Source organism: Carcharhinus amblyrhynchos, chromosome 6 (assembly GCF_965287045.1).
Source record: "Carcharhinus amblyrhynchos chromosome 6, sCarAmb.v2.hapA, whole genome shotgun sequence".
Taxonomy (NCBI): domain Eukaryota; kingdom Metazoa; phylum Chordata; class Chondrichthyes; order Carcharhiniformes; family Carcharhinidae; genus Carcharhinus; species Carcharhinus amblyrhynchos.
The window spans coordinates 118,433,196-118,459,695 of NC_137329.1; the positions used below are offsets into that span (position 1 = coordinate 118,433,196).

The 26,500-nt window shown below is 47.6% G+C and overlaps 1 protein-coding gene across 3 annotated transcripts in view; it reads left to right on the plus strand.

The window, feature by feature from the left end:
- Positions 1-26,500, plus strand: part of srgap1a (SLIT-ROBO Rho GTPase activating protein 1a) — a 233,268-nt gene that overhangs the window by 170,379 nt on the left and 36,389 nt on the right. The window contains exons 8-15 of one of the 3 annotated variants that reach the window (XM_080191293.1): positions 314-415; positions 5,122-5,319; positions 5,409-5,493; positions 7,233-7,260; positions 13,657-13,759; positions 17,636-17,696; positions 18,398-18,475; positions 20,888-21,022. In XM_080191293.1, the coding sequence (XP_080047419.1) occupies positions 314-415; positions 5,122-5,319; positions 5,409-5,493; positions 7,233-7,260; positions 13,657-13,759; positions 17,636-17,696; positions 18,398-18,475; positions 20,888-21,022 (790 nt within the window). Of the gene's footprint in view, positions 1-313; positions 416-5,121; positions 5,320-5,408; positions 5,494-7,232; positions 7,261-13,656; positions 13,760-14,937; positions 14,972-17,635; positions 17,697-18,397; positions 18,476-20,887; positions 21,023-26,500 lie in introns of all 3 variants that reach the window. The other 2 variants (XM_080191294.1, XM_080191295.1) reach the window with 2 other exon arrangements.

The window sequence follows — 26,500 nt, forward strand, 5'->3', positions numbered from 1 at the left end:
GGGCAGGGGTCGGGGTCCAGCGAGGGCAGGGTTCAGTGCCCAACGAGGGCGGGAGGTCAGGGTCCAGCGAGGGCAGGGATTGGCGTACAGTGAGGGCGGGGATGGGGGTCCAGCAAGGGCAGGGGTCGGGGGTCAAGCGAGGTCGGGGGTCGGACAAGAGAGGGGGTCAGAGTCCAGGGAGGGCAGGAGTCCTTGAGTGTCATTCAGAATTCTGCACAGTTGGAAAGTGCTCAATTTGCCTGAATGCTTGAAGCTTTTATTGATGAAGTGATAATATTGGAGCTTTCTGGTGAGATTGTGCTTGTGTTGCTAGGTGTGCCAGGTCAGTGCCCAGCAGCCTGTCCAGGCAGAATTAATGCTGAGGTATCAGCAGCTGCAGTCCAGACTGACCACACTGAAGATCGAGAATGAGGAGGTAGGTTCTTAGAAATACACTGAGATAAATGGCGGGGAATCTTTCTTCATGTTGTTTTATTACCTTTGTGTCTTTGAATAAACTCAATCCAACAGTTGAGTGCTGAAAGTCCCTTTAGAACATCTGTTCATCTGGAAAAGGCTGCCTCTTAGAATTTCGGATAACATTCACAGCCCTTCCAGCATGTTTTGCAAGCTGGACATAATTCAGGACATCTGGGGAGATGGCTCAAGAATTGTTCAGATTTTCTGCGGGTTGCCAATTTTAGCAAAGGAAGTTGATTTGAATGTGGAATATCTGCTGGAAATGAGGAAACAATGGGCGAGATATTGTGTAACGCTGATTTGTGTGGAGTCCAAGTGAGTGGGGTCTGGTGGAAATTCTGTTAAATAGTCATTTTGGGGCAGTTATTTCCAGGATGTTTTCTGGAGTTGTGATTCACAAATACACACAGGGGACAAGGAGATGGAAGCTCCAATTGTTGGAAAAATCGGCCATCAATTTTTTTTGGCCTTCCCTAATTCTCATCATCCCGGTGCTATTCTGGCAATTTATTTTCTGCTTTTTGCTTCCATTTGCCTTGTTCTGAAAATGCTTTTTCCTTTCTGTCTCTTTCTCTCCCCCCTTTTTCTCTCTCTATCTCCATCCTCTCTCTCCCCCCAAATCTTTATTTCTCTCTCTCTGCCATCTCCCTTTTCTCTCTCTCCTTTATCTCTCTCACTGTCTCTCCCCCCTCCGTCCTTTTTCTTTCTGCTCTTTTTTCTCTCCCCCTTCTCTCTTCTCCCACTTTCTCTCTTCTCTCTCTCTCTCCCCTCTCTCTCTTCTCTCTCTCCCCACTCTCTCTCCCCTTTCTCTCTTTCTCTTTCCCCCTTTCTCCTCTTTCTTCTCTCCCCCTTCTCTTTCTATCCCCTCTCTTCCCCCTCTTCCCCACCCCCCCACCCTCCCTCTACCCCCTCTCTCCCCATCTCTCTCTCTCACCCTCTCTCTCTCCCTTTCTCTCTCTCCCCATCTCTCAATCTTTCTATCTTCCCATCTCTCTTTCTCCCTCTCTCCACCCCCCATCTCTCTCTCTCTCCACCCCCCATCTCTCTGTCTCTCCCCATCTCTCTTTCTGTCCTTCCTCCTCTCTCCCCATCTCTCTCTCTCTCCCCCCCGCCTCTCTCTCCCTCTTTCTCTCTCTCTCCCCCTCTTTTTCTCTCTCTCTCCCCCTCTCCCCATGTCTCTTTCACTCCTCACACCCTCCACCCCACCTCTCTCTTCCGTCTCTCTTTTTCCAACTCTGTCTCTCCTCACTCTTTCTCTCCCTCTCTGTGTCTGTGTGTACAGCCACATTCCAGTCAGAGGCCAGTTTCCATTGATATAAATCACTGCCGTGGAAGATTTTCAGCATTGAGGAAGATTATGAATGAATCAGTCCCGTGGCTCTGACTCTGCAGAGTGCTGAGCTTGGCTGTGTCCCGCCCTTGGAGCAGAAGGTTCCAGATTCAAGCCCAAACCCCCTGGGAATTGCTTTCAAACTCTTAATAGTCAAAGACCCTGAATAGTTTCCTCTGCCGTTGGGGAAATATCTTTAGGGTGATGAATGCAGTTCCTTGCTCAGTGGATGAGCAAGAATGTTACGCAGCTTTAATTTAAACACCTTCCAGTTTAATGAGACAAACAAGGACAATAATACAATCTTTTTTACTTCTAGTACCAACTCAAACATAAACAGTTGTGACTTATTAACTCTTCACTGAACTTCAACTGAACTTTAACTCTTAACTGTACATTAACTTTAACTATCTAACTGAAAATTGATACTACCAAGTTTAGGAAAACCTTGGCCAAGAAATATCCTCGATATAGAATCTATCTTCTACTTCTCTGAAGCATCCTTCAGGGTACACGCCCTCTTGCGATGGTAGGCATCTTCATTGGCAAACAAAGGCTCACATGTCTTTTTATCCACAATTCTCCACTCGCTTCCAGAAGATTCTCTGTCATCCAGCCAACTGTGTAATCAGAAACCAACCACATGGCTCGAACATCCAGTGAAATTACTTACAAACGCTGCCATTATACTTAGTTCATTTGACATGTACCACACATAATAGCCATAAAAATCAAAGCCACACTGTCTCGGTTAATATAAGTAACTTCCCTTATCTGGGAAGCTTCTGATCACAGCTCCCAGACCAGAGCAATTTGACAACCTGCATCTGACTTTATAAGTTGACCAAAAATCCCAGCATGCTTAACTCTCAGTCTGAAAAGCCATTTTAAAGCCACTCATAGAGTCATAGAGGTTTACAGCATGGAAACAGGCCCTTCGGCCCAACTTGTCCATGCCACCCTTCCTTTTAAACCCCGAAGCTAGTCCCAATTGCCCATATTTGGCCCATATCCCTCTATATCCATCTTACCCACATAACTGTCTAAATGTTTTTTAAAAGACAAAATTATACCCGCCTCTACTACTACACTCACCACTCTCTGTGTGAAAAACATGTTCCTCTGGACACTTTTGTATCTCTCCCCTCTCGCCCTAAGCCCATGCCCTCTAGTTTTAGACTCCCCTATCTTTGGGATAAGTACTGACTATCTAGCTGATCCATGCCCCTCATTATTTTATAGACCTCTATAAGATCACCCCTCAGCCTCCTATGCTCCCAGTCTATCCAACCTCTCTTTATAACTCAAACCATCAAGTTCCAGTAGCATCCTAGTAAATCTTTTCCGCACTCCACTATTGCCATTATTGTTGTTAAATCGTTGTAGCCATTTTTTCTTTGCCCACAGTATGGAAATCTCAAAGAGTCGAGGATAGTTTAAAAGAATCCCCTTCCCCCAAATTGATTGTTGCCTTAAGACTCATTGATCCATAGTGTCCTCATCCAATGAGGCACCTTCCCAACTGCTCAAACACTCCCATTCCTTGCCCATCTCCAAGGTGGCCAAAGATGAGGAAATGATGCAAAAGCAATGCCGGAATTTTCCGGCCTCTCCCATCAGCTAGATTTTCCAGTCCCGCCCAAGTCAGCAGACTGGCTCGCTGCCTCTGCCACGGGGTGAGCCCACCGCGATGGGGCTGGAAAATCCCAGGCAAGGTGTGTCGAGTGCTGTCGTGCTTGGCTCTGAGCTGACGGGTTCAGCCATCACACAGAGCTTTGAGCACATGGTCAATATGAACGCCCCGGTGCCGTTTTGAGGGGGTGCTGCATTGTCAGAGATGCCGTCCTTTGGCTGAAACATTAAGGATCTAGTTCCCTGCTCCAATGAATGTCAAATTTCCCATGGCGCTATTCAGAGTTGAACAGAACTTTCTCGTGGTGTCCCAGTCAACCAACTACATTAATAAATAGATCACCTCACTGATGTTTGTGGGATCTTGCTATGTTCTGTCTTTGCCTATAACCAGTGATCGCACTTTATTTCCCCAGATAACATTGAGTGGTCTTCCAAATGAAGTGGTTCAGACACGGAAGGAGCCATTCAGCCCATTGAGTCTATACTGGCTCCCTGTATGCAATTTGGCTCCCCCAACCCCTCCCACTGGCCCATTCTTCATACCCTTTGAATGCTTTCCTTTCATGTTCTTATCCTATTTCCTTTTGAAACCCCTTTTAGTCAGTGCATTCCAGACCCTAAGCATTCTCTGGCTGCAATTTTACTGGCTCACTCTGCCCATCGATCGGGCTGGGCGGCGAGGGCAATATTTCTGGGCATTGTGGGGCTCGCAATTGGCCACAGGTCCCTTCAATAGCAGGGAGAACGTGCAGACTCCACACAGACAGTGACCCAAGCCGGGAATCGAACCCAGAACCCTGGTGCTGTGAGTCAGCAGTGCTAACCACTGTGCTACCGTGCCGCCCCTCAGGCATTGCCCCCCTCGGAATCCCTGAACCTCATGCTTCCGTGAAGCAGCTGAGGACACTATGGAACCTGTCACATAATTAAAAATTGTGCCCTTGTCCCAGGGTGCAGCAGGGTCATATTACACAAAGAACTGGAGAAATACGAGTAGGCTTGGGCCATTTGGCCCCTCAAGCCTGTACCACCATTCAGTAAAATCATGGCTGATCTTTTACCTCAACCCCACTTTTCCATCCTGTTCTCATATTAGTTGATCCCTATAATGCCCAAAAAAATCTATCGATCTCCTTAAATAAACTCAACAGCTGAGCACCCATAATCACCCATAATTCAGTAGAGAATTCCAAAAGGTCACAATCCTTTGAATGAAGAAATTTCTGATTATCCCAATTCAAAATGGCCAACCCCCCATCTGATGGCCATTCTATGGTCAACCCTTTATCCAATGGCCAACCCCTCATCTGATGGCCAATGCCTCGTTCTATGGCCAACGCTTTATCCAATGGCCAACCCCCCCATCTGATGGCCATTCTATGGCCAACCCCTCATCTGATGGCCAACCCCTCATCTGATGGCCAACTCTTTTATCCTATGGCCAACCGCTCGGTCAATGGCCAATCCCTCATCCTACGGCCAACATCTCATCCTATGATTAACCCCTTATCCTGAGACTCTGCCTCCTTAGTTCTAGCCTCTCCACCCGGCTGGAAACTCATTATCTATCCTGTCATGGCCTCTCATGACAGTGACCACACTTTGAAAGGATTTCATTGGCTGCCGAGCGTTTTGGGAGCTCTGAGCTTCCAAAAGGAGTCGCGTGTAACCGTTAGGTTCTTTCAACTTTCCTCCAGGTTAAAAAGACGATGGAAGCAACTCTGCAGACAATACAGGACATGGTGACCATCGAGGATTACGACGTCTCAGAGTGTTTCCAGCACAGCCGGTCCACAGAGTCCGTCAAATCCACTGTGTCGGAGACATACCTGAGCAAACCGAGCATCGCGAAGAGACGGGCCAATCAGCAGGAGACGGAACAGTTCTACTTCATGGTGTGTATTTATTCCGGCTCCCTCGTTGTCGGAAACGATCGGAATCCAGGCCCCTCATGTGTAACATTCCTGGATTCTGTTCCCAACAGAAATTTAAAGAATACCTTGAGGGCAGCAACCTCATCATGAAGCTTCAGGCAAAGCACGACTTGTTACACCGGACACTAGGAGAAGGTAACTCACTTTTCAGTGGACCTACAAACCTATCTTGTGCTTTGTTAAGTCTCCTTTATGCTAGTTGGGTGCCACCAACTGCCAATGTCTGGCTCACCCACATCCTGGTGTTGTGAGACTTCTTACTGTGTTCACCCACACCCACCAGAAGCCTCAATGCCAACATGCCAGATAAGTCAAGGCCCATTTTTGTCTTCTGGAACAATCTTCCCAAAATGGTTCCAAAGTTGCATCTGTATAAAGAGTGAGGGGGGGGCGGTTGTGGGGACCCACCCGATCCATCGGACTTGCTCCACCAGTTAATTTGATTTATAAAATACGCACTTCCTTGGAACATGGCCGACAAGGCCTACATTTGTTACCCATCCCTAATTGTCCTTCCAGTGAGTGGGCTTGCTCAGCTATTTCACAGGGTGGTTGATAAGTCAGCCACATCGCTGTAGGCCAGACCAGGTAAGGATGGCAGATTTCCAGTTGGGTTCCTATCACGATGGTTTCACGGTCATCATTAGACTTCCGCCATCTGGGGTGGTGAGATTCAAACCCAGGTCCCCAGAGCGTTACCCTGGGTTGCTAGTCCAGTGGCAATACCACTACACCACTGCCTGCCACTTTGAGATATCACTGCTGAATAATCTGACATTAGAATCCCACATAGAGTCCCTACAGGCAGGAGGAGGCCATTTGGCCCATAAGGTCAGCTCTGACCTCACGATAAAGAGTTTCTTAGCCTGGATCTTCCCTTCCCCCTCGTATCTGGATGGGCCTGCACATTTAGCATGGCTAATCCACCTAACCTGCACATCTTTGGACATTAAGGGGCTATTTAGCATGGCCAATCCACCTAACCTGCACATCTTTGGACATTAAGGGGCTATTTAGCATGGCCAATCCACCTAACCTGCACATCTTTGGACATTAAGGGGCTATTTAGCATGGCCAATCTATCCAACGTAATGGGAGGAAACCAGAACACATGGAGGAAACCCACACAGACACGGGGAGAACGTGCGGACTCCACACAGTGACCCAAGCCGGGAATCGAACCCGGGTCCCTGGCGCTGTGAGGCTGCAGTGCTAAACACTGTGCCACCTGACTCTAAATTTGAGGTTCTGCCCCTTCGGTTTAACTTCTCCAACCACCCTATGAATTAGTTTCATTCAAATCCTTTAGTAAAAAGTCTCACAACATCAGGATAATCCTTTAACCATCTTAAACATTGCACTTCTAAACCCCCACGCACCCCCCACCTTTTGCCTTGCGTTCTCCAAGGATTGCATACTAAGTATTGGGCGCAGACACAATCACAGGCCCCCTTGAAACCAATTTAAAAGGAGCTTTGTATTTTTAACAAGGCTGCTTACCCTTGAGGCAGAGCACAGGGCAGCAGGTTCGGTGAATATTTCTATTCTGTGGGCCGGACCCAGAATGTGGTGCTGTATCTCAATAAAACTCGGCTGACAGTGTATCTGTCGAGTGCTGTTTTCCTGGAGTAACTTTGTTTATCCACTAATTTTGGATAATTTCTCTGTTATCGCTCAGTCAGAGTTGTTGCTGTGTTAAATGAGGCTGTGTTACATTTAAGTCGCCATCTCAGAGTCGGGGATTCGAACATGGTGAGCAGGAAGGGGGGTCTGGGCCGCTTGCCCTGCTCCTGCCGGACTCTCTCGCCAACAACTTCCTGCTGCCCCCCCCCAACACAACTCCACAATCAAAACCTGTTTCCTTCTTCCTCCAGGCCAGAAGAGTGACTTCATGACCACGAGGTAGGGAACTGTTCTGCCGTGTGTTCGGGGAAATTTAAAACTGTCTTGTGTGTGTGAGAGGCGTGCGTTTGTGTTTGTGTGTCTGTGTGCACACATATGTGGCCATGTCTGTGCCTATGCCTCTGTGTCTGGGAGCATGCGTGTCTGTGCATGTGCATTCTGCATGTGTGTGTGCCCATGAGCAGGTGTGCCTGTGTGCATGTGTATGTTCATGTCTGCTGTGGGCATGCATATGTGTATCTGTGTGTCTGTGAGCGCACATATCTGTTTCCATGTCTGTGTCAATGCATCTGTGTATGTGAGCGTGTGTGTGTGAATTGTGTGTGTGTGTTGATTTGATTTATTATTGTCACATGTATTAGTATACAGTGAAAAGTATTGTTTCTTGCACACTATACAGACAACACATACCATTTATAGAGAAGGAAAGGAGAGAGTGCAGATTGTAGTGTTACAGTCATAGCTAGGGTGTAGAGAAAGGTCAACTTAATGCGAGGTAAGTCCATTCAAAAGTCTGACAGCAGCAGGGAAGAAGCTGTTCTTGAGTCGGTTGGTACGTGACCTCAGACTTTTGTATTTGTGCGTGTGTCTGTATGCACACACATTTTTGTGTGTGTGAGTGCACATGTGTGTGTCAGTGCGTGCGTCTGTGTGTCAGCAAGTGCGCACGTGTCTGTGTGCATCTGTGTCCATGAACGCTCGTGTTTATGCATGTGGCTGTGAGCACTTGTATTTGCGTGTGTGTTGTGTCTGCACACATGTTGTGTCTGTGAGCCTGTTCGTATGTGCATGTTGTGTCTGTCCATGTGTGTATCTGTGGATACATGTCTGTGCATGTGTGCCTGAGCATGTGTGTATGAGTCTGTGCGCCTGTATCCTTCTGTCTGTGTGCGTGTGTGTCAGCTACACTGCTATGCGTCTACATCTGTCATGCATGCGGACACGCCTGTGCCTGAGTATTTGTGTGCATGTTATTTAAAGCTCTGTTAAAAGAAGTGCTCAGGAAGTGCTAATAGCAGCAGAGTTTGAATTAGAGAGTCTCCTGATGTTAGCATCCAGCATTGGCACGGCAACCCACTGTTTTAGTAGATTTACAGTCTAATGGCAGAGGCTGAAGGCAATTGCTTTGATCTTCCCAATGTTTCAGTGTCGGAATTGATGGTTCCTCAGACAAGAAGCAATGTTGCTTGAGAGAGAGGTGGAAGTGAAGCAGGGCTGACTGCCACCAGTATCCATCTGCGGTCTGATGTTGTGGGTGATGTGGCCAGCTGGAAGATTGGGGTGGGGTGGGGGGGCAAGGATTTAGTCCGTTCAAGGACTCCAAATATAGGAGTGCAGAGCCAAGGGGAGAAGCCATTTCCGGAGGTTCTTGCACTGCAATGGGTAAGAGTTGAACCAGGTGAGAGCAGTCCCACTCACTGCAGGGAGAGGACGGGGAAGAGAGACCTCACTGAAAAGCTCACTTCGAACTCTTAAGGATACTGGGAACTAACATGATCGCAAGTGAATCTTCATGATCTTTGGTGGACTTAGTGCCCAGGCTATTTATCTCGATTCCATTGCCAAACAAGTCGCAACCAGACATCTCAACCACTTAATGAGCATTGGGTGGAGATCCCTTCAGAGACAGTTGGTATCGTAAGAGATGATAGAATCCCTACAGTGCAGAAGGAAGCCATTCTCCCGAATATCCAAAAGAACACCTTACCCAGGTCCACTCCTGCCATATTCCCATAACCCCACACATTTACCCAGCTAATCCCTCCAAACCTACATATTTTGGGGCACTAAGGGGCAATTTAGCATGGCCAATCCACCTAACCTGCACATCTTGGAACACCAAGGAACAAGTTAGCACAGCCAGTGCACCTAATGTGTGCATCTTTGGACTATGGGAGGAAACCGGAGCACCCAGAGGAGACCCACACAAACATGGGGAGAATGTGCAAGCTCCACATAGACAGTCACCCAAGCCAGGAATCAAACTCAGGTCCCTGGCACTGTGAGGCAGCAGTGCTAACCACTGTGCCACACTGAAGAATAATATTTATGCCATACTTCTGACCTTGTGTTCTCGTTGCCAGATTCTGATGTGAAGCACAATGTTGGTATCTGCTGTCACCTCACAGGAGCCAGATAATACAACCCTTCCCAATGATACCTAATGCCGGCAAACATCTTTGAGGGCAGCACGGTGGTGCAGTGGTTAGCACTGCTGCCTCACAGTGCCAGTGACCCGGGTTCAAATCCGGCCTCAGGTCACCGTCTGTGTGGAGTTTGCACATCCTCCCCATGTCTGCATGGGTTTCCTCCAGGTGCTCCGGTTTCCTCCCACGGTCCAAAGATGTGCTGGTTACATTGATTGGCCGTGCTAAATTGACCCCAGTGTCAGGGGGAATTAGCAGCGTAGATGTGCGGGGTTACAGAAATAGGGCCTGGGTGGTTGGTATGGAATCGATGGGCCGAATGGCCTCCTTGTGCACTGTAGGGATTCTACGATTTTCTCCATCTGACCAGAACAGAATATCGTCGTAATCTTGGGTTAATAAAATGCACACTGTGACGTTGGCCAGGAAGTGACTGTGGTTTGGTATAGGGGAGAGATAGGCAGTTCTTGCGTACTAAGGACCTGACTCGCTGTCTGCTGAAGGTACAAGTGAGCAAATTAAGTCAAAATAAAAATCAGGAAGTGTGATTGGTGATGCCCAATAGACCAAAATCCAGATAAACCCCCAACCTCCATCCTTTAAAATGAGTGTCCAAGATTTTTGTCTTTCTAAACCACTTCAGTCATTAGGGGCAAGTTATAAATACAATGTAAAGCCACATACTCATTCCTTAGCACGTAATTCTGGAATATATTTAAGGAGATAGATAGGCTTCTAGCCACTAAAGTTATCAAGGGGTATGGGGGGAGAACAGGGTATGGTATTGAATTGAGGATTCGTCATAATCCTATTAAATGGCCCAGTGGTTAGCACTGCTGCCTCACAGCTCCAGGGACCCGGGTTCGATTCCCGGCTTGGGTCACTGTATGTGCGGAATTTGCACATTCTCCCCGTGTCTGTGTGGGTTTTTTTCCTGGGTGCTCCGGTTTCCTCCCACAGTCCAGAGATGTGCGGGTTAGGTGGGTTGGCTGTGCTAAATTGCCCATTAGTGTCCTGGGATGCGTAGGTTAGAAGGATTAGCGTGGTAAATATGTGGGGGTTAGGGCCTGGGTGCAGACTCGATGGGCTGAATGGCCTCCTTCTGCACTGTAGGGATGCTATATTTAAAAAAAAGCAGGCCTGAAGGGCCAAATGGCCTACTCCTGCATCTATTTTCTATGTTGCTGATAACTGATCGATGTCTAGCTTAAACCTCTCAGTCCTGGCCCATTCTCAAGATGAAATTTTAGGCTTGTAAAAAAGTGTGACTGGATAAAACACCATCGCTTGTTGGGATTTATGTCAGGAATACGGGACGTGGCATCGTCCTTTCACTATTCCTGACACGAGCTGCAGCAAGTTTGCACCTTCCCACAGAATACCGAACACCAAATTAAAACACCTCTCCGACTCGTTAAAAGTAATTCTCGCCGTCCCGTAGCCCGTTTGCGCATACGTGAATGTGAATGAGAAGGCGACGTCAGCCACCGTCTCAGAATCTGGGCCTAGCCCAGCTGCTGAACTCTCAGTCTGGAGGCAGGAAACAGGAGCCGGAACCTTCCGAATCCTGAGGCCACACCCGGGGAGGAACAGTCACTGATCTGAGATTTTCACAAGAGGCCTCCCCTCCCCTCTCCCCCTTCTCAGTTGCCGTGGAGATTGGTCCCCTGACCTTTTGAGGGCAGCAAGCGAGCTCTCGATATAGGTCCACTCAGAGGCCTGCCTGTTCGAGAGAGCGACAGCCTGCTATGGAGGGTAGGTAACCGAGAGGGCATTTCTAATAAGTCTGGGGAGGCAGAAATCCCTTCACCAAATCCCCTTTATTTACAGACTCTAACAGAGTGTTTGCAGTCAGCGGTCTACCTCCGGGGGTGCCAGAGGAACTGACATTCCCCGTTAAGTACGAAGCCAAGACTCCCTGATTGGCTCTTCAATTAGAACATAGAACATAGAACATAGAACATTACAGCGCAGAACAGGCCCTTCGGCCCATGATGTTGCGCCGACCAGTTAAAAAAAAAACAACAACAATGACCCACTAACCTAAACCAATCCCTTTTCGTCCATAAACCTGTCCACAGACCTCTTAAACGCCCCCAAACTAGGCGCATTTACAACTGCAGCAGGCAGGGCATTCCAATCCCTCACCACCCTCTGGGTAAAGAACCCACCCCTGACATCCGTCCTATAACTACCCCCCCTTAGTTTAAAGCCATGCCCCCTCGTGCTAGATTTTTCCATTGGATCCTTAATCAGGGAGCTCATACTCCAATAGGCCAACCTCAATGGCCTGATTGAAGCCATTACACTCTGTCACCAAATCTTTGAAAAAATTGGACGATAACCAGAGGAAGTAGCATAGGCCACCATTGTGTGGGGGGAGAATCCATCTACAGGGCTGTCTTTAGAGGCACCAGCACCCAGATAGGCTGGGAGGGCCTGTAGGCCTGCCTGAAACACTCCCACTCCGGGACAGTTCTGGAACTTCCTGGTTTGGCACCCCTTAATAGGTTGCCTGGCAAAATCCCCAGTTTTGAAATTTTCAATTGCCCCTTCAGCCTCTGCAGCTCTTTGGCTGGAAGACTTCCAGATTTCCGGAGAGTTCCAAATTTCTAAGGCGTTCCGATGAAGTGCTTCCCGGTATGAGCCCGGAATGGCCTTGCACTAATTTGAAGACCATTTACCCTTCCCGTCACCGTACCGTTAGCCCCTGTCCCCGGGTTAAAACCGTGAGGCTGGGTTTTCCGTACCCGCCCTCGTGGCATGTTTTCCAGCAGCAAAGGATCCTACGCCGTTTCGTGTGGCTGCCCCGCCTGCCCGCCGGGGAACCCGTCATGGTAGCGGAGGGGTTGCCTTCAGTGGGAAAGGAGGATTATGGGGTGGCACAGTGGTTAGCACCGCTGCCTCACAGCGCCAGGGACCCGGGATCGATTCCCGGCCTCGGGTCACTGCCTGTGTGGAGTTTGCACATTCTCCCCGTGTCTGTGTGGGTTTCCTCCGGGATGCTCCGGTTTCATAGAACATAGAACACTGCAGCACAAACAGGCCCTTCGGCCCACAAGTTGTGCCAATCATATCCCTACCTACCAGGCCTATCTATAACCCTCAATCCCATTAAATCCCATGTACTCATCCAGAAGTCTCTTAAAAGACCCCAACGAGTTTGCCCCTACCACCACCACCGATGGCAGCCGATTCCACTCACTCACCACCCTCTGAGTGAAAAACTTACCCCTGACACCTCCTCTGTACCTGCTGCCCATAGTCCAAAGATGTGCGGGTTAAGTCGATTGGCCGTGCTAAATTGCCACTTAGTGTCAGAGAGATTAGCAGGGTAAATATGTGGGGGTTTTGGGGATAGGGCCTGGATGGGATTGTGATTGGTTGCGAACTGATGGGCTGAATGGCCTCCTTCGACACTGTAGCAATTCTATGACGGCGATGGAAAGGGCTGGAAATTCCTGCCCCATTTTTCTCCAGTACTATCTGGTGAGGGCTTTAATGATAAAGGGGGATAAATTTGCTTTTGTACAGGACTCTGATGAGCAACTTAGTGTTGCTGGTCTAATGACTGTTGTAGGACTAGGGGGCACAGCCTCAAGATAAAGGGGAGGCGGTTTAGAACGGAGTTGAGGAGGAACTTCTTCACTCAAAGGGTGGTGAATCTCTGGAATTCTCTGCCCGTTGAAGTGGTGGAGGCTGCCTCGCTAAATATTTTTAAGAAGCGGGTTGATGGGTTTTTGATAAGAGAGGGGATTAAGGGTTATGGGGAGAGGGCGGGAAAGTGGAACTGAGCCACAACAGATCAGCCATGATCTTATTGAATGGCGGGGCAGGCTCGAAGGGCTAGATGGCCTACTCCTGCTCCTATTTCTTATTTCTTATGTTAACGGGATGTGGGACAGTTAGGTACCAGTACTAGGATGTACCAGCTTAATGGATGGCTTGGTAGACTAGAAGGGGCAATCCTTACATATTGTACTGTGGTGCTTTGAAAGAATGATGGTTAAGTGATTTGTCCCAGTGTATCCCGGTGTCCAATGTACATTTCCAAACCGTTAAAGCTTCACGTGCCAGTGGGTTGCTGGATGTCTCGTGGTTGCCCTCCCCGTTTGGATCCCGTTTGGATGGTTCTCAATGACGTACAACGTTGCTGGTTTAAGTTGCGCCCCCCCCCCACCCCCGCGACGCAGTGAGTAAGCAGGTACTTGAAGCTGATTTCAAAACTTTGTTCCGTCCTCTTTCTCAGGCCTCCAAACGTGCCTCCCAAACCTCAGAAAGCCAGGAAATCCCGACCCCGCTCAGAATATAATGCTAAGTTGTTTAATGGGGATTTGGAAACATTCGTCAAGGTACTGGCACAAGACGTCGTGGTGGTGGTGGTGGTGGTGGTGGTGGTGGCGGAGAGCCCTTCCTTCTTCATTGGCCTGAACATAATGCCCCCCCCCTCCCCCGTTCCTCAAGTTTCACCTTTTGCTCAGGGCGGGCACGTTACGTTTGGCCATTCTGGGCCTGAAGCTTGCCCGTTGAGATCCAGAAGCTTGAGGGACACCATTATGTTCAATTCTCTCGCTGGGGCCCCGTCTCTGTCTCTTGTTTTGTAATCTGCTTCCTCGAGTCAAGAATTGCATGCTTTTCCAACTGGAGAAACCACAGACGTGGGGAGACGTCATTGTTGATGAAATTGTGAGCGACTCCACCTGCTGCTGCCAATGTGTGCCCACCGCCCGTCCCTCCCCCCACACTCCACTCCCCTATACCCTCCCCCAGCTTTTGTTCGACCCCATTGTACAAAAATGAGATGGATTTGGACATTGTGGCTGGAATTTTGCCCACCCACTCGCAACAGGAGTCGATTAATGTATTTATTATTATTACTTAAAATTTTATTTATTAGTGTCACATGTAGGCATACGTTAACACTGCAATGAAGTTCCTGTGAAAATCCCCCAGTCACCACACTCCAGCCCCTGTTCGGGTACACTGAGGGAGAATTCAAACACGGCCAATCCACCTAACCAGCATGTCTTTCAGACTCCGGAGCATCCGGAAGAAACCCCACTCAGACAGTGTGCAAACTCCGCACAGACAGTGACCCAAGCCGGGAATCGAACCCGGGTCCCTGGCGCTGTGAGGCAGCGGTGCTAACCACTGCGCCATCCTGAGGTTTCCAACGAGCTTTCAGCCAGTGGAGTGACTGCCACCTCTGGTTAAACGCAGATACTGCAAAAGCAATGATGTTCTTGAACTTGAGGAAGAACCTCCCTCTATATTCTGACTGCCTACTCTGTCCTCGATCCGAATATAATGGTTTGTTCCTGTAAACTGAGTCCGGTGGGGGTGGGGATTGTGGGGGCCGATTGTTTCATTAAACCTTTGAAAAAGAAGGCAAGGAAATTGTCCCACAAGGAGTTCCATTATATTCAACCGGCTGACTGGGGCCCTGGCCTGTACCTTGTATCTGCACTGAATTTGCTGCTGTCTGTCTCACTATTTTCTTTTCGTCCTCCACTCATAACATTGCTTCTAGCAGAGGACGCAGGAACTCTCACACCAGGAACCAGGTATAGTGCTCCGGAGAAAGCCGCCGGGCTTCCCGTTATCCACCTGGGGCTTGAAATGCGGCGAATGAGCAAATTATAACCCAGAATGTTTGCATCAGTCCAGTGAGGAGGGTTGTGGGAGATGTTACACGACTGAATTCTGTTCTGTTGAGAAGAAGGAATAGTTCAAAGTAGGGTGGGAAGAGGCATCTGTGAGGCATAAATACTGGTACAGACTAGATGGGCCAAATAGTCCCTTTCAGTGCTGCATAGAGTCATTGAATCCTACCGTGCAGGAGGCCATTTGGCCCATCAAGGCTACACTGGCCCTATCCCCATAACCCCATTGGTGGCCCTATCCCAACCAGGCTCAACCCCATAATCCCATGCATTTACCCTATCTAGTCCCCCTGTACTACAGGGCAATTTAGCATGGGCAATCCACCTAACCCAGACTGTCTTTCTTTTCTATGGAAAGTGTGAATTTTCTGCGTCCTCCATGTTGTCGAGACAGAACGATAAGTGTGGGGGGCTAAGGGTCTCTTATAATTGAAGCAAGTCTAACGCTCTGACTTGTTCTCTCAGCACTTACGGTAACAGCAATGTTATTGTCCCCACGGTTTAGCCACCTTGTCCATGAAATGGATACACTCGATCAAGAACTAAGCAATTGAAGGGGTGGATCCTTGTCAGGGAAATCAGGAGATACATCAAACTTCATATTGGTTCAGGCAATGGCCCATTTTTCAATTCCGAAAACTCCCAACTTGTTAAAAACAGGAGTTTTTCCGCTTCATAGAATCATAGAATCCCTACAGTGCAGAAGGAGGTCATTCAGCCCATCAAGTCTGCACTGCAATCCCACCCAGGCCCTATCCCCATAACCCCATGCATTTACCCTAGCTAGTCCCCCTGGCACTAAGGGGCAATTTACCCATGGCCAATCCACCTAATAGTAAAGGCACAATACATTGGGCCACATTCCTCTTCAACACCTATTTAAGATGCTTGATGGCAAGATTCCCGCACAAGAAATATTTAAATGAAAATCCTCGCACTGCGGCTGCCGCAAATCTGGAATTAAGAGTAGAAGATGTTGGAAAGTGTTCGGCTGGTCGGGCAACCTCTATGGAGAGAGGAACCATGTTCAGGTCTCCAGGCGAGGTTGCTTTGTCAGATAAATGTTTACAAAGTTGGGGGTGGCCATTCGTTACCAAGTGGAAAGGAATTAGAAAATTGTCCCCAATCACAGGACTCTTGCAAACATTTGACTTTTGACTGAGCTTAATTTTCCTACTTGCATTGCTTCTCTTATTAACAAGACTTCTAACCCAAACTTATCTGCGAGTTAAGCCAAATGAATCTGGTATCTCATGCTTTTTTGGACTACAGTTATTTGAAGTGCACTTTTTCCAAGAGCCTTGGCCTACAGAGTTGGGCAGGCAGTGGCCTAAGTGGTATTAAAGTTAGGCTATTAATCCCAAAACTCAGTTAATATCCCAGGGACTCGGGTTCAAATCCTGTCATGGCAGTTGGTAGAATTTGAATTCAATAAAAAATATTTGGAAGTTTACTGATGATCATGAAACCATTTTTGATTGTTGCAAAAACACATTTGGTTCACTAAATATCCTTTAGAAACATAGATGATAGGAGCAGGAGGAGGCCATTTGGCCCTTCGAGCCTACCCCACTATTCATTACGATAGTGGCTAATCATCCAACTCAATAGTAATCTTGCTTTCTCCCCATAACCTTTGATCCCATTCACCCCAAGTGCTATGTCCAGCTGCCTCTTGAATACGTTCAATGTTTTGGCATCAACTACTTCCTGTGATAATGAATTCCATAGGCTCACCACTCTTTGGGTGTAGAAATGTTTCCTCATCTCCATGGGCAATAAATGCTGGCCAGCCAGCGAGGCCCATGTCCCACGAATGAATAAAGAAGCCCATCAAGGAGATTGATGAGACTGGGATTTTATTTCACAATTGTCATTCCGACCTTTGTTTCGACAAGGCATCTTTTGTTATTTGCCTATCCCACTTGGTCCTGCCCATCCCATAGAGTGCTCCAGCTGTGAGAGTGCACGGTTGTGTCTCACTCCTTTGCAGCCCTGCGCCAGTCATGCCGCGGGTGAGTCTGGGGACACCCCTCTCTGTGCCTCTTTAGCCTCGGGCATGCTGAAGTATCTCAGCAGCTCCTCGTTTTAGAGAAAAAATGAAGTTGACCCATTCTTGATTGAGGATGTGCCAAGCGGGCAAGTGTGCACCAACACCCCGTGCCCTGTTGATGCCCGGATACAGTAAATAGTCTCACAACACCAGATTAAAGTCCAACAGGTTTATTTGGTAGCACGAGCTTTCGGAGCACCGTTCTTTCATCAGGTGAGCTAGCCAGGTATCATGGCATTTGGCTCGGAAAATCCCATTTTTTGCTACTCAAGTGTCCCAGATAAAGTGCCTCATTTTGCAGAACCCAAATCAAGTGGAAATTGTGCATTTCTGCAGTGAGGATGTTCACATTGATGGGCAGCGTCTGTCCAAAGACTCAAACCTACCTGAGAAACCAGAAATCAGTATAACCTGCCCCAGTTTGTGTGACGTACAGGGAGCAGACAGGATGCTCTGCGATCAGACCTAATCTCGATAGAGAATTACAATCTCCTTAAACCTTCCTTTTCCAGGACTCTGGACAAGCCATTCCTTTAATTGTGGAAAGTTGCGTTCGATTTATCAATCTATACGGTAAGTCACTGTTTAGTTCTCCCTCCCTAATCGAGTGTCCCCACCATCTACCAATGACATAACTTTCAAAGTTGGGACTCTAGCTTACGCCTATTTAACGATGAAATGTAGAATCCTTCAGAGCAGAAGGAGGCCATTTGGCCCATCGAGCCTGTACCGACCACAATTCCACCCAGGCCTTATCCCCACAACCCTATGTATTTACCCTAGTTAGTTCCCCCTGACACATGGCTGACCCATCTAACCCGCACACCTTTCGGACTGTGAGAGGAAACAGGAGCACTCGGAGGAAACCCACGCAGACATGGGGAGAATGTGCAAACTCCACACAGACAGTGACCCGAGCCGGGAATCGAACCCGTGCCCCTGGCGCTGTGCCACGCTGAAGAATAATATTTACGCCATACTTCTGACCTTGGCAGATTGAACCCGCCAGAGGGCGTGGAGGTGAGTATAGCTCCCCAGCAGGGTCATAACCCCTGGGACAAATAAAATTCCACCCATGGTTTTATTTTGTTGAATGACAAGAGCAGGTTTGAAGGGGGAAATAGCCCAATGATGCTCGTGTTTCGACTTGTTTTCTTAGTGTAGTCACCAAGTTACCGGTCCTATTCTTTATTGCTGAAGCAGTGATATTGTCCCCCTTGCATTAGCCACAACTGGACAACATTTTCATTTCACTCTCCACCCATCCTCTGCAGGTCTTCAACACCAGGGGATCTTCCGAGTTCCTGGATCACAGGCAGAAGTCAACGATATCAAAAATTCCTTTGAACGAGGTGAGAAACTCTGAGTGATTCAGTGCAAGGCAATAGCAACCATCTGTCCGCATCCTATTTACAGTGAGAACACCAGGTTAAAGTCCAATGATTTATTTGGTAACAAAAGCCACTAGCTTTTGGAGTGCTGCCTCTTCATCAGGTGAGTGGGAGTTCCATTCACAAACAGGGCATATAAAGATACAAACTCAATTTACAAAATAATGGTTGGAATGAGAGTCTTTACAGGTAATCAAGTCTTAAAGGTACAGACAATGTGAGTGGAGAGAGCATTAAGCACAATCTCTTTAAACTGTCCTTAATGCTGTCTCCACTCACATTGTCTGTACCTTTAAGACTTGATCACCTGTAAAAGACTCGCATTTCAATCATTACGGACCACAGATTGGGAACCGCGATGTTTAAGTTTATTTGTTAGTATCACAAGTAGGTTAACATTCACACTGCAATGAAGTTACTGTGAAAATCCCATAGTCGTCAAACTCCGTCACCTGTTCAAATCTATCATCTGTCACTGAGGGAGAATTTAGCACGGCCAATGCGCCTAACCAGCACGTCTTTCAGACCATGGGAGGACACCAGAGCATCTGGAGGAAACCCACGTAGGCACGGGGAGGCAAAACCTCCAAGCCAGGAATCGAACTTGGCGCTGTGAGGCAGCAGTGTTTGCCACTGTGCCACCCTTGCTGCTGTAGAGCATTCAGAACTCAGCTACGGTTTATTAACCGAGAGAAGGCTTGGGTCATTTTAAGCTTGACCCATCGAGCTGAATCACACCAACCACTCACTTCGTATCCAGCCCAATTTTACTCCTCATTATCTCCAGCTTCGTTTGTGTCACCAGTGGAACAAAAAGCAATTCCACACCTTTCTGATGCAGAGTGTATTCATTTCCGTTTATTTTCCTACTTGTCATTCAGAGATTTCTTCAGTAGTTGAAGTAATACCAGCAGTGAGGAGGGTTAAAGGTCCTTTCTTATCATTATTGCTTTTAATCTTAATGGGCATTCTTCCCCGCACAAACACAAGGGTTTGAAAGTTACACTGTCTGAACTCTCAATGGGTGACGTTTCTGAAATATTACGAAGTTCAACCTGAGAGAATTTCTAAAGTGCAGAAGGAGGCTATTCAGCCCATCAATTCTGTACCAACTCTCCCAAAGAGCATCTTACCCATTCACACCCCCTTACGCTCTTGTCGTAACACCATGCATTTTTCCCACAAATCCCCCTAACCTACACATTTACAGACACTAGTGGGCAATTTAGCATAGCCAATTCACCTGACGTACACATCTGTAGACACTGAGAGACAATTTAGTGTGACCAATCCACCTAACCTGCATATCTTTGAATACTAAGGGGCAATTTACCATGGCCAATCCATCTAATCGGCACATCTTTGGATGCTAAGGGGCAATTTACCATGGCCAATCGACTTAATCTGCACATCTTCGAACACTAAGGGGCAACTTAGCATGGCCAATCCACCTAATCCGCACACCTATGGACACTGAGGGGCAGTTTGGCATGGAGAATCTACCTAATATGCACATCTATGGACACTAAGGGGCAGTTCAGCATGGCCAATCCACCAAATCTTCACATCTTTGGACTGTGAGAGGAAACTTGAGCACCCGGAGGAAACTCACGGATACAGGGAGAACGTGCATGTTCTGCACAGACAGTGACCCGAGCCAGGAATCGAACCTGGGTCCCTGTCACTGTGAGGCAGCAGTGCCAACCACTGTGCTACCGGGCTTCCCTATTTCATCAACCTGTTAACAAAGTATTTAGACATCAGTTATAGTTACCTTCCAATGTTTCAGCAGCGAGTTGCTGCCGAGTTTACCCAGTCTGACAAAAGGAATTTGTTACAATATTCTGACTAATATGTCCCTTCTTCACCTGCTGGGACACATAAGAACATAAGAAATAGGAGCAGGAGTAGGCCATCCAGCCCTTCGAGCCTGCCCCGCCATTCAATAAGATCATGGCACCTGACATTCAAACTGACAGCTTAGTTAGAAATGTTATAAAATAAAAGACCTACATTCAGAAAATGCCTTACCACAACGTCAGGACATTCAGGAGTGTTTTAAACCCAGTAATTTTCAATTATGAAAATGTAGGAATAGTTATTATGCAGGCAAACATGACAGCCCATCTGCACACAGCAAGATCCCACAAGCAGCAAGTGAAACGAATGACCAGTTAGCTATTAAAGGTTGAGGGAAGAATGTTGGCCAAGAAACCCGGCAAGTGGCCTGTTCTTTGTTGAATACCGTTGTGGATTCTTCAACATCCAGCTGAACAGTGGCCACAGTTTGAATGATATTGGAGTGTTGTACAGAGCTGCTCGCCAGTGGAAGCTGTACTCTTGGCACTGATTCCTGTGTTTGTTCTGGAACAGGTGAAGATCCTTTAGCAGATGACCAGGACAAACATGACATCAACTCAGTTGCTGGAGTTCTGAAGCTCTACTTCAGAGGATTGGAAAACCCACTCTTTCCTAAGGAAAGATTTAATGAGCTCATTCCTTGTGTCCGTAAGTATTTGTTAATCCTCATCCTCCTTCCGTGCTCTCTATCGATCCCTCCGTCTCTCTCTCTTTCTCTCCACCTCTTTCAGTCTTGCTTTCTCTCCATCTCGCTTTCTCTCTTTCTGCCCCTCTTTCTCTCTCTCTCTGCCTTTTTTTCTCTCTCACCACCTCTCTTTCTCTCTGACCCTCTCTCTCACTCTCTTCTCTTTCTCTCTCTGCCTCTCTTTCTCTCTCTCTCTGCCTCTCTTTCTCTTTCACTGAGCGAGAATTTAACGTGTCCAGTGCACTTAACCAGCACACCTTTCATGCTGTGGGAGGAAACTGGAGCACCCGGAGGAAACCCACGCAGACATGGGGTGAATGTGCCGATTCCGCACAGACAGTGAGTCAAGCTGGGAATTGAACTCAGGTCCCTAGCGCTGTGAGGCAGCAGTGCTAACCGCTATGCCACCGTGCTTAGAAGAGGTTTTGATAGAATAAATCATATACCATAATCTCAAATGGGTAATTAGGAGCCAGTCATATTGGTGGTATTGTTATCATGTGTGAATCAAACACTTCAGGTTTCCGTATCTGATAGGGATAGAATAATAGAACATTAGGCAACCCATTTGGGGTTTTGCAGAAACCAACTCGCTTCATGGTGTTTAACGTATAAATTTATTTTAGAAACAACAAAACCCAGTTCTCACAACTGCCAATGTGGGATCTGGACTTCTATTTGCTGGATTTTCAACGTTTTAGTTTATTGGTGTCAGAAGTAGGCTTGCATTAACACTGCAATGAAATTACTGTCAAAATCCCCTCGTCCCCACACTCTGGTGCCTGTTCGGGTACTCTGAGGGAGAATTTAGCATGGCCAATGCACCTAACCAGCACATCTTTCAGACTGTGGGAGGAAACTGGGGCACCTGGAGGAAACCCACACAGATACGGAGAGAACTTGCAAACTCCTCACAGACAATGACCCAAACCGGGAATCGAACGTGGGTCCCTGATACTGTGAGGTAGCAGTGCTAACCACTGTCCACCGTGCCGAGAGTAGTGGAGGTTTGGAATCCTCTTTCTCAAATGGCAGTGAATACTGATTCAATTCTCTTTATCTATCTCTCCATCCTTATCTATTTCTCCATCTCTATCTATCTCTCCATCTCTGTCTATTTCTCCATCTCCATCTATCTCTTCATCTCCATCTATCTCTTCATCTCCATCTATCTCTCCATCTCTATCTATCTCTCCATCTATCTATCTCTATCTATCGCTCTATCTCTATCTGTCTGTCTATCAGTCTATCTCTATCTGTCCATTTATCTGTCTATCCATCTCTATCTCTCCATTTCTATCTATCCATCTCTATCTATCAATCTCTTATCTATCCCTCTATCTATCTCTCCATCTCTATCTCTCCATACTCTCTCTCTCTCGCTATATCTCTATTTTTATGTTTCTCCATCTCTTTCTCTATCTCTCTCTCCATCTCTCCCTCTCTCTCTCCCTTCCTCTCTCTCTCCCTTCCTCTCTCTCTCTATCTCTCTCTCTCCCTTTCTCTCTCCCTCCCCCTCTCTCACTCTCTCTCTATCTCTCTCTCCATCTCTCCCTCTCTTGCTCCCTTCCTCTCTCTCCCTTTCTCTCTCCCTCCCCCTCTCTCTCTCTCACGCTATTAAATTGTTGTTACTTGTTCACACGGTGCACAGATAGCGCTGGCTTGGCATGTTTTTTTCGAAAGCTGCTGTGAAACATGCAAAGGAGGGATTATCTACAGTCCTGAACGGCGCGCACATTCCAGACAAGTATTCCAGTGCCAGTGGTCAACAGCAATCCAGCGTTTCACAGCTCCAGGCTCAAATTTGTAAAAGTCCCCAGCAGAAAGGGTTTCAAACACACTCTGGAGCTGAGTGCCTCCAATTGGCTTGTAAAGCACTTCCCTCTCTCACAACAAACATCCCCTTGGCTTTTACTGTTGGTTTTATAGAGACAAGCGAGACTCACAGCGCTGGAGATGGGCAATATACCTTTCACAATGAGTAATTCCCCCTCAACAAATACCCGCCCACCAAGCGCAGCAAGATTGAGACCTCCCAAATAAAAGAGTGTTTACACTTCTGACATTCAGCCCAGGATTCTGTGCCACGAGGCCACTGGAGCATGTGATTAGTGAGGCAAAGTCTGCTTTTGTTTCCATCCTTAAGTCACAGAGAGTCCCTTTTCCTTCTTGCTGCTGTTTACCTTCAGCAGTGCTGTGCTCAGGCCCATATACAGGCCTTCCATTTTCATCTGTGCTCAGAACGTCTTAGGAACAGGGATAGTCCATGTAGCCCCTCGAGCCCGCTCTGCCATTCATTAGGATCATAGCTGATCTGTGGCCTAACTCCATGTACCTTCCCAAGACCCATATCCCTTGACACTCCTGCTCAGTAAAAACGTGTCTATCTCACGCCTAAACATTGCGCCAGCATCCGTCCCCGTTTGAGGAAGAGAGTTCCAAAACCTCCATGACTCTTGGCATGGTGGCACAGTGGTTCACACCGCTGCCTCACAGCGCCAGGGACCTGGGTTCAATTCCTGGTTTGGGTCACTGTCTGTGTGGAGTTTACACATTCTCCCCCTATGTCTGTGTGGGCTTCCTCCGGGTGCTCCAGTTTCTTCCTACCACTGTGCCACCGTGTCGAGAGTAGGGGAGGTCTGGAATTCTCTTTCTCAAATGGCAGTGAATGCTGATTCAATTCTCTTTGTCTATCTCTATCTGTCTCTTCATCTCTATCTATCGCTCTATCTCTGTCCAATTATCAGTCTATCTCTATCTGTCCATTTATCTGATTTTTCATCTCTATCTATCTCTCCATCTCTGTCCATCTCTATCTCAATCTCTATCTATCAATCTCTTATCTTCCCTGTATCTATCTCTCCATCACTATCTCTCCAGACTCTCTCTATATCTCTATTTTTATGTCTCTCCATCTTTCTCTCCATTTCTCTCCCTTTCTCTCTCCCTCCCCCTCTCTCTCTCCATCTCTCTCTCCATCCCCCCATCTCTCCCTCTCTATCTCTCTCTCCCTTTCTCTCTCCCTTTCTCTCTCCAAAAGATGTGCGGGTTATTCTAATGACGTCAGTCAGACCATTGAGGTTGGCCTATTGGAATATGAATTCCAGTTAATGGGCCAATCAGGGAGTCTTTTCCTTGTATTTAACTAGGGGTGTCAGTTCCACTGGAACTCCCGAAGGTAGACTGCTGCCTGCGAGCACTCTGTGTCCTGCTATTGGAATTGTAAATAGAGGGATTTTAGTGAAGGGACTTCTGCATCCGAAGACTTATTACAGTTCAGTACATTGGCCATGCTAAATTCTCCCTCAGTGTACCCAAACGGAGTGTAGCGACAAGGGAATTTTCACAGCATGGCCAATGCTCCTAACCAGCACATCGTCCAGACTGTGGGAGGAAACCGGATCACCCGGAGGAAACCCATGCAGACACAGGGAGAACATGCAGACTCCATACAGGCCTGAGCTGGGAATCGAACCCGGGCCCCTGTGAGGCAGCAGTGCTAACCACTGTGCCACCGTGTCGCCCAGTTGTAAACCATGCAACGTAATTGGGGATTATTTTTCTTTCTTTCAATCCTCCTAATATAAATGGTCTGCCTGTCAAATCATATCAACTTTGCCTTGTACGTTAGACTACCAGATGTAGGGCTAGAACTGTGATCTTGTATACTTGGTGATCAACTGTACGCACTGATGAAAAGGCTGGTTCAGACAGACAGATGCCATTTAACATTTATCGTGGCAGACCAGATATCATCTGGAGCTAATATATCACTGGTAACCTAATCCTCCGAGTCACGTGACAAGCTGTGGGTGACGGAAATATCTGAGGCTAATTTTCTTGGAATGAATGTTTCTGGGACACAGCTGGTCACGCAGATCCGTCACAGGAATATAGCAAGCAGTAGTTTTGAAATAATCCTGTGCTTCCTTGATTAACCTTAGCAAGTTCTATTCCAACACTCTGTGTTCCTGTGGCTATCCCCGTGCAGTGTGAGACTGCAGCTTCACACAGACCAAACCCACCTCTGGGGATACCTCATTGACAAGCATAAAAAGGCTGGCTTGCATTTGTGTAGCGCCTTTCCAGGTAGCGAAAACAGAAGTTGCAAGGCACTTCACAGAAGCCATTATCAGTCAAAAAGCCACCTGTTAGGACATTCCAGAGGCCCAGGCTAATGTTCTGGGGATGGGCAGCGTGGTGGCACAGTGCTGCCTCACAGCGCCAGGGACCCGGGTTCGATTCCCAGCTTGGGTCATTGTCTGTGTGGACTCTGCACATTCTCCCCATGTCTGCGTGGGTTTCCTCTGGGTGCTTCGGTTTCCTCCCCCATTCCAAATATATGCAGGTTAGATGGATAGGCCGTGCTAAATTGCTCCTTAGTGTCAGGGGGACTAGCAGGGTAAATGGATGGGGTTATGGGAATTGGGCCTAGTTGGGATTGTGGCTGATGTAGATTTGATGGGCTGAATGGCCTCCGTCTGCACTGTAGGGATTCAATGATAAATCTGTTATTCTATGATGGGTTCAAATCCCACTACGGCAGATGGTGGAGTTGGAATTCCATTAAAAAATCTGGAATTGGAAGCTCAGTAATGGTGACCATGTAACTATCATTGGTTGTCATAAAAACCCATCTGGTTCATTACAGCCCTTCAGGGAAGGAAATCTGCCATCTTTACTCGGTCTGGACTATGTGTGACTCCAGATCCACAGCAATGCGGTTGACTCTTAACTGCCTTCTGAAATAGCCTAGCAATCAGCTCAAGGACAATTAGGGATGGCCCTGCCAGTAACGCCCATATCTCATAAAAGTGTTAAAAAAAACCCACCAAACCAATTTTCCTTTCGAGTATAGTGGGAAGGCCAGCGTGCTTGGTTACGGATCAAAGGACATTGGACGCTCCTTCAATTTAAATGGTGGGGAGGGTAGCTTCCGTTATGAGCACTCCAAATTTCCAATACTCACTGTACAAGCTCCGTGACCATGTACGGAGCTGGAGGAGACAGCACAGTGGGTAGCACTGCCGCCTCCCAGCACCAGGGACCCAAGTTCGATTCCCAGCTTGGGTCATTGTCTGTGCGGAATCTGCGCATTCTCCCCATGTCTGCTTGGGTTTCCTCCCACAGTCCAAAAGATGTGCTGGTTAGGCGCACTGGCCGTGCTAAATTCTCCCTCAGTGTTACCCGAACAGGCGCCGGAGTGTCACCACGAGGGGATTTTCACAGTAACTTCATTGCAGTGTTGATGTAAGCCTACTTGTGACATTAATAAAGAAACCAGCCTCCCTCTTACCCAGCAGTGATAAGCAAAATCCCACCCACTCTCCCCTCGCTCATTAACTGCCAGGGCATCAAGTGGGAGAAGCTAAATAAAGACACTAAACCAACTGAGGGGAAAATAAAGCATCTGGAAACGACCCACTGAGGCAACCAAAGCT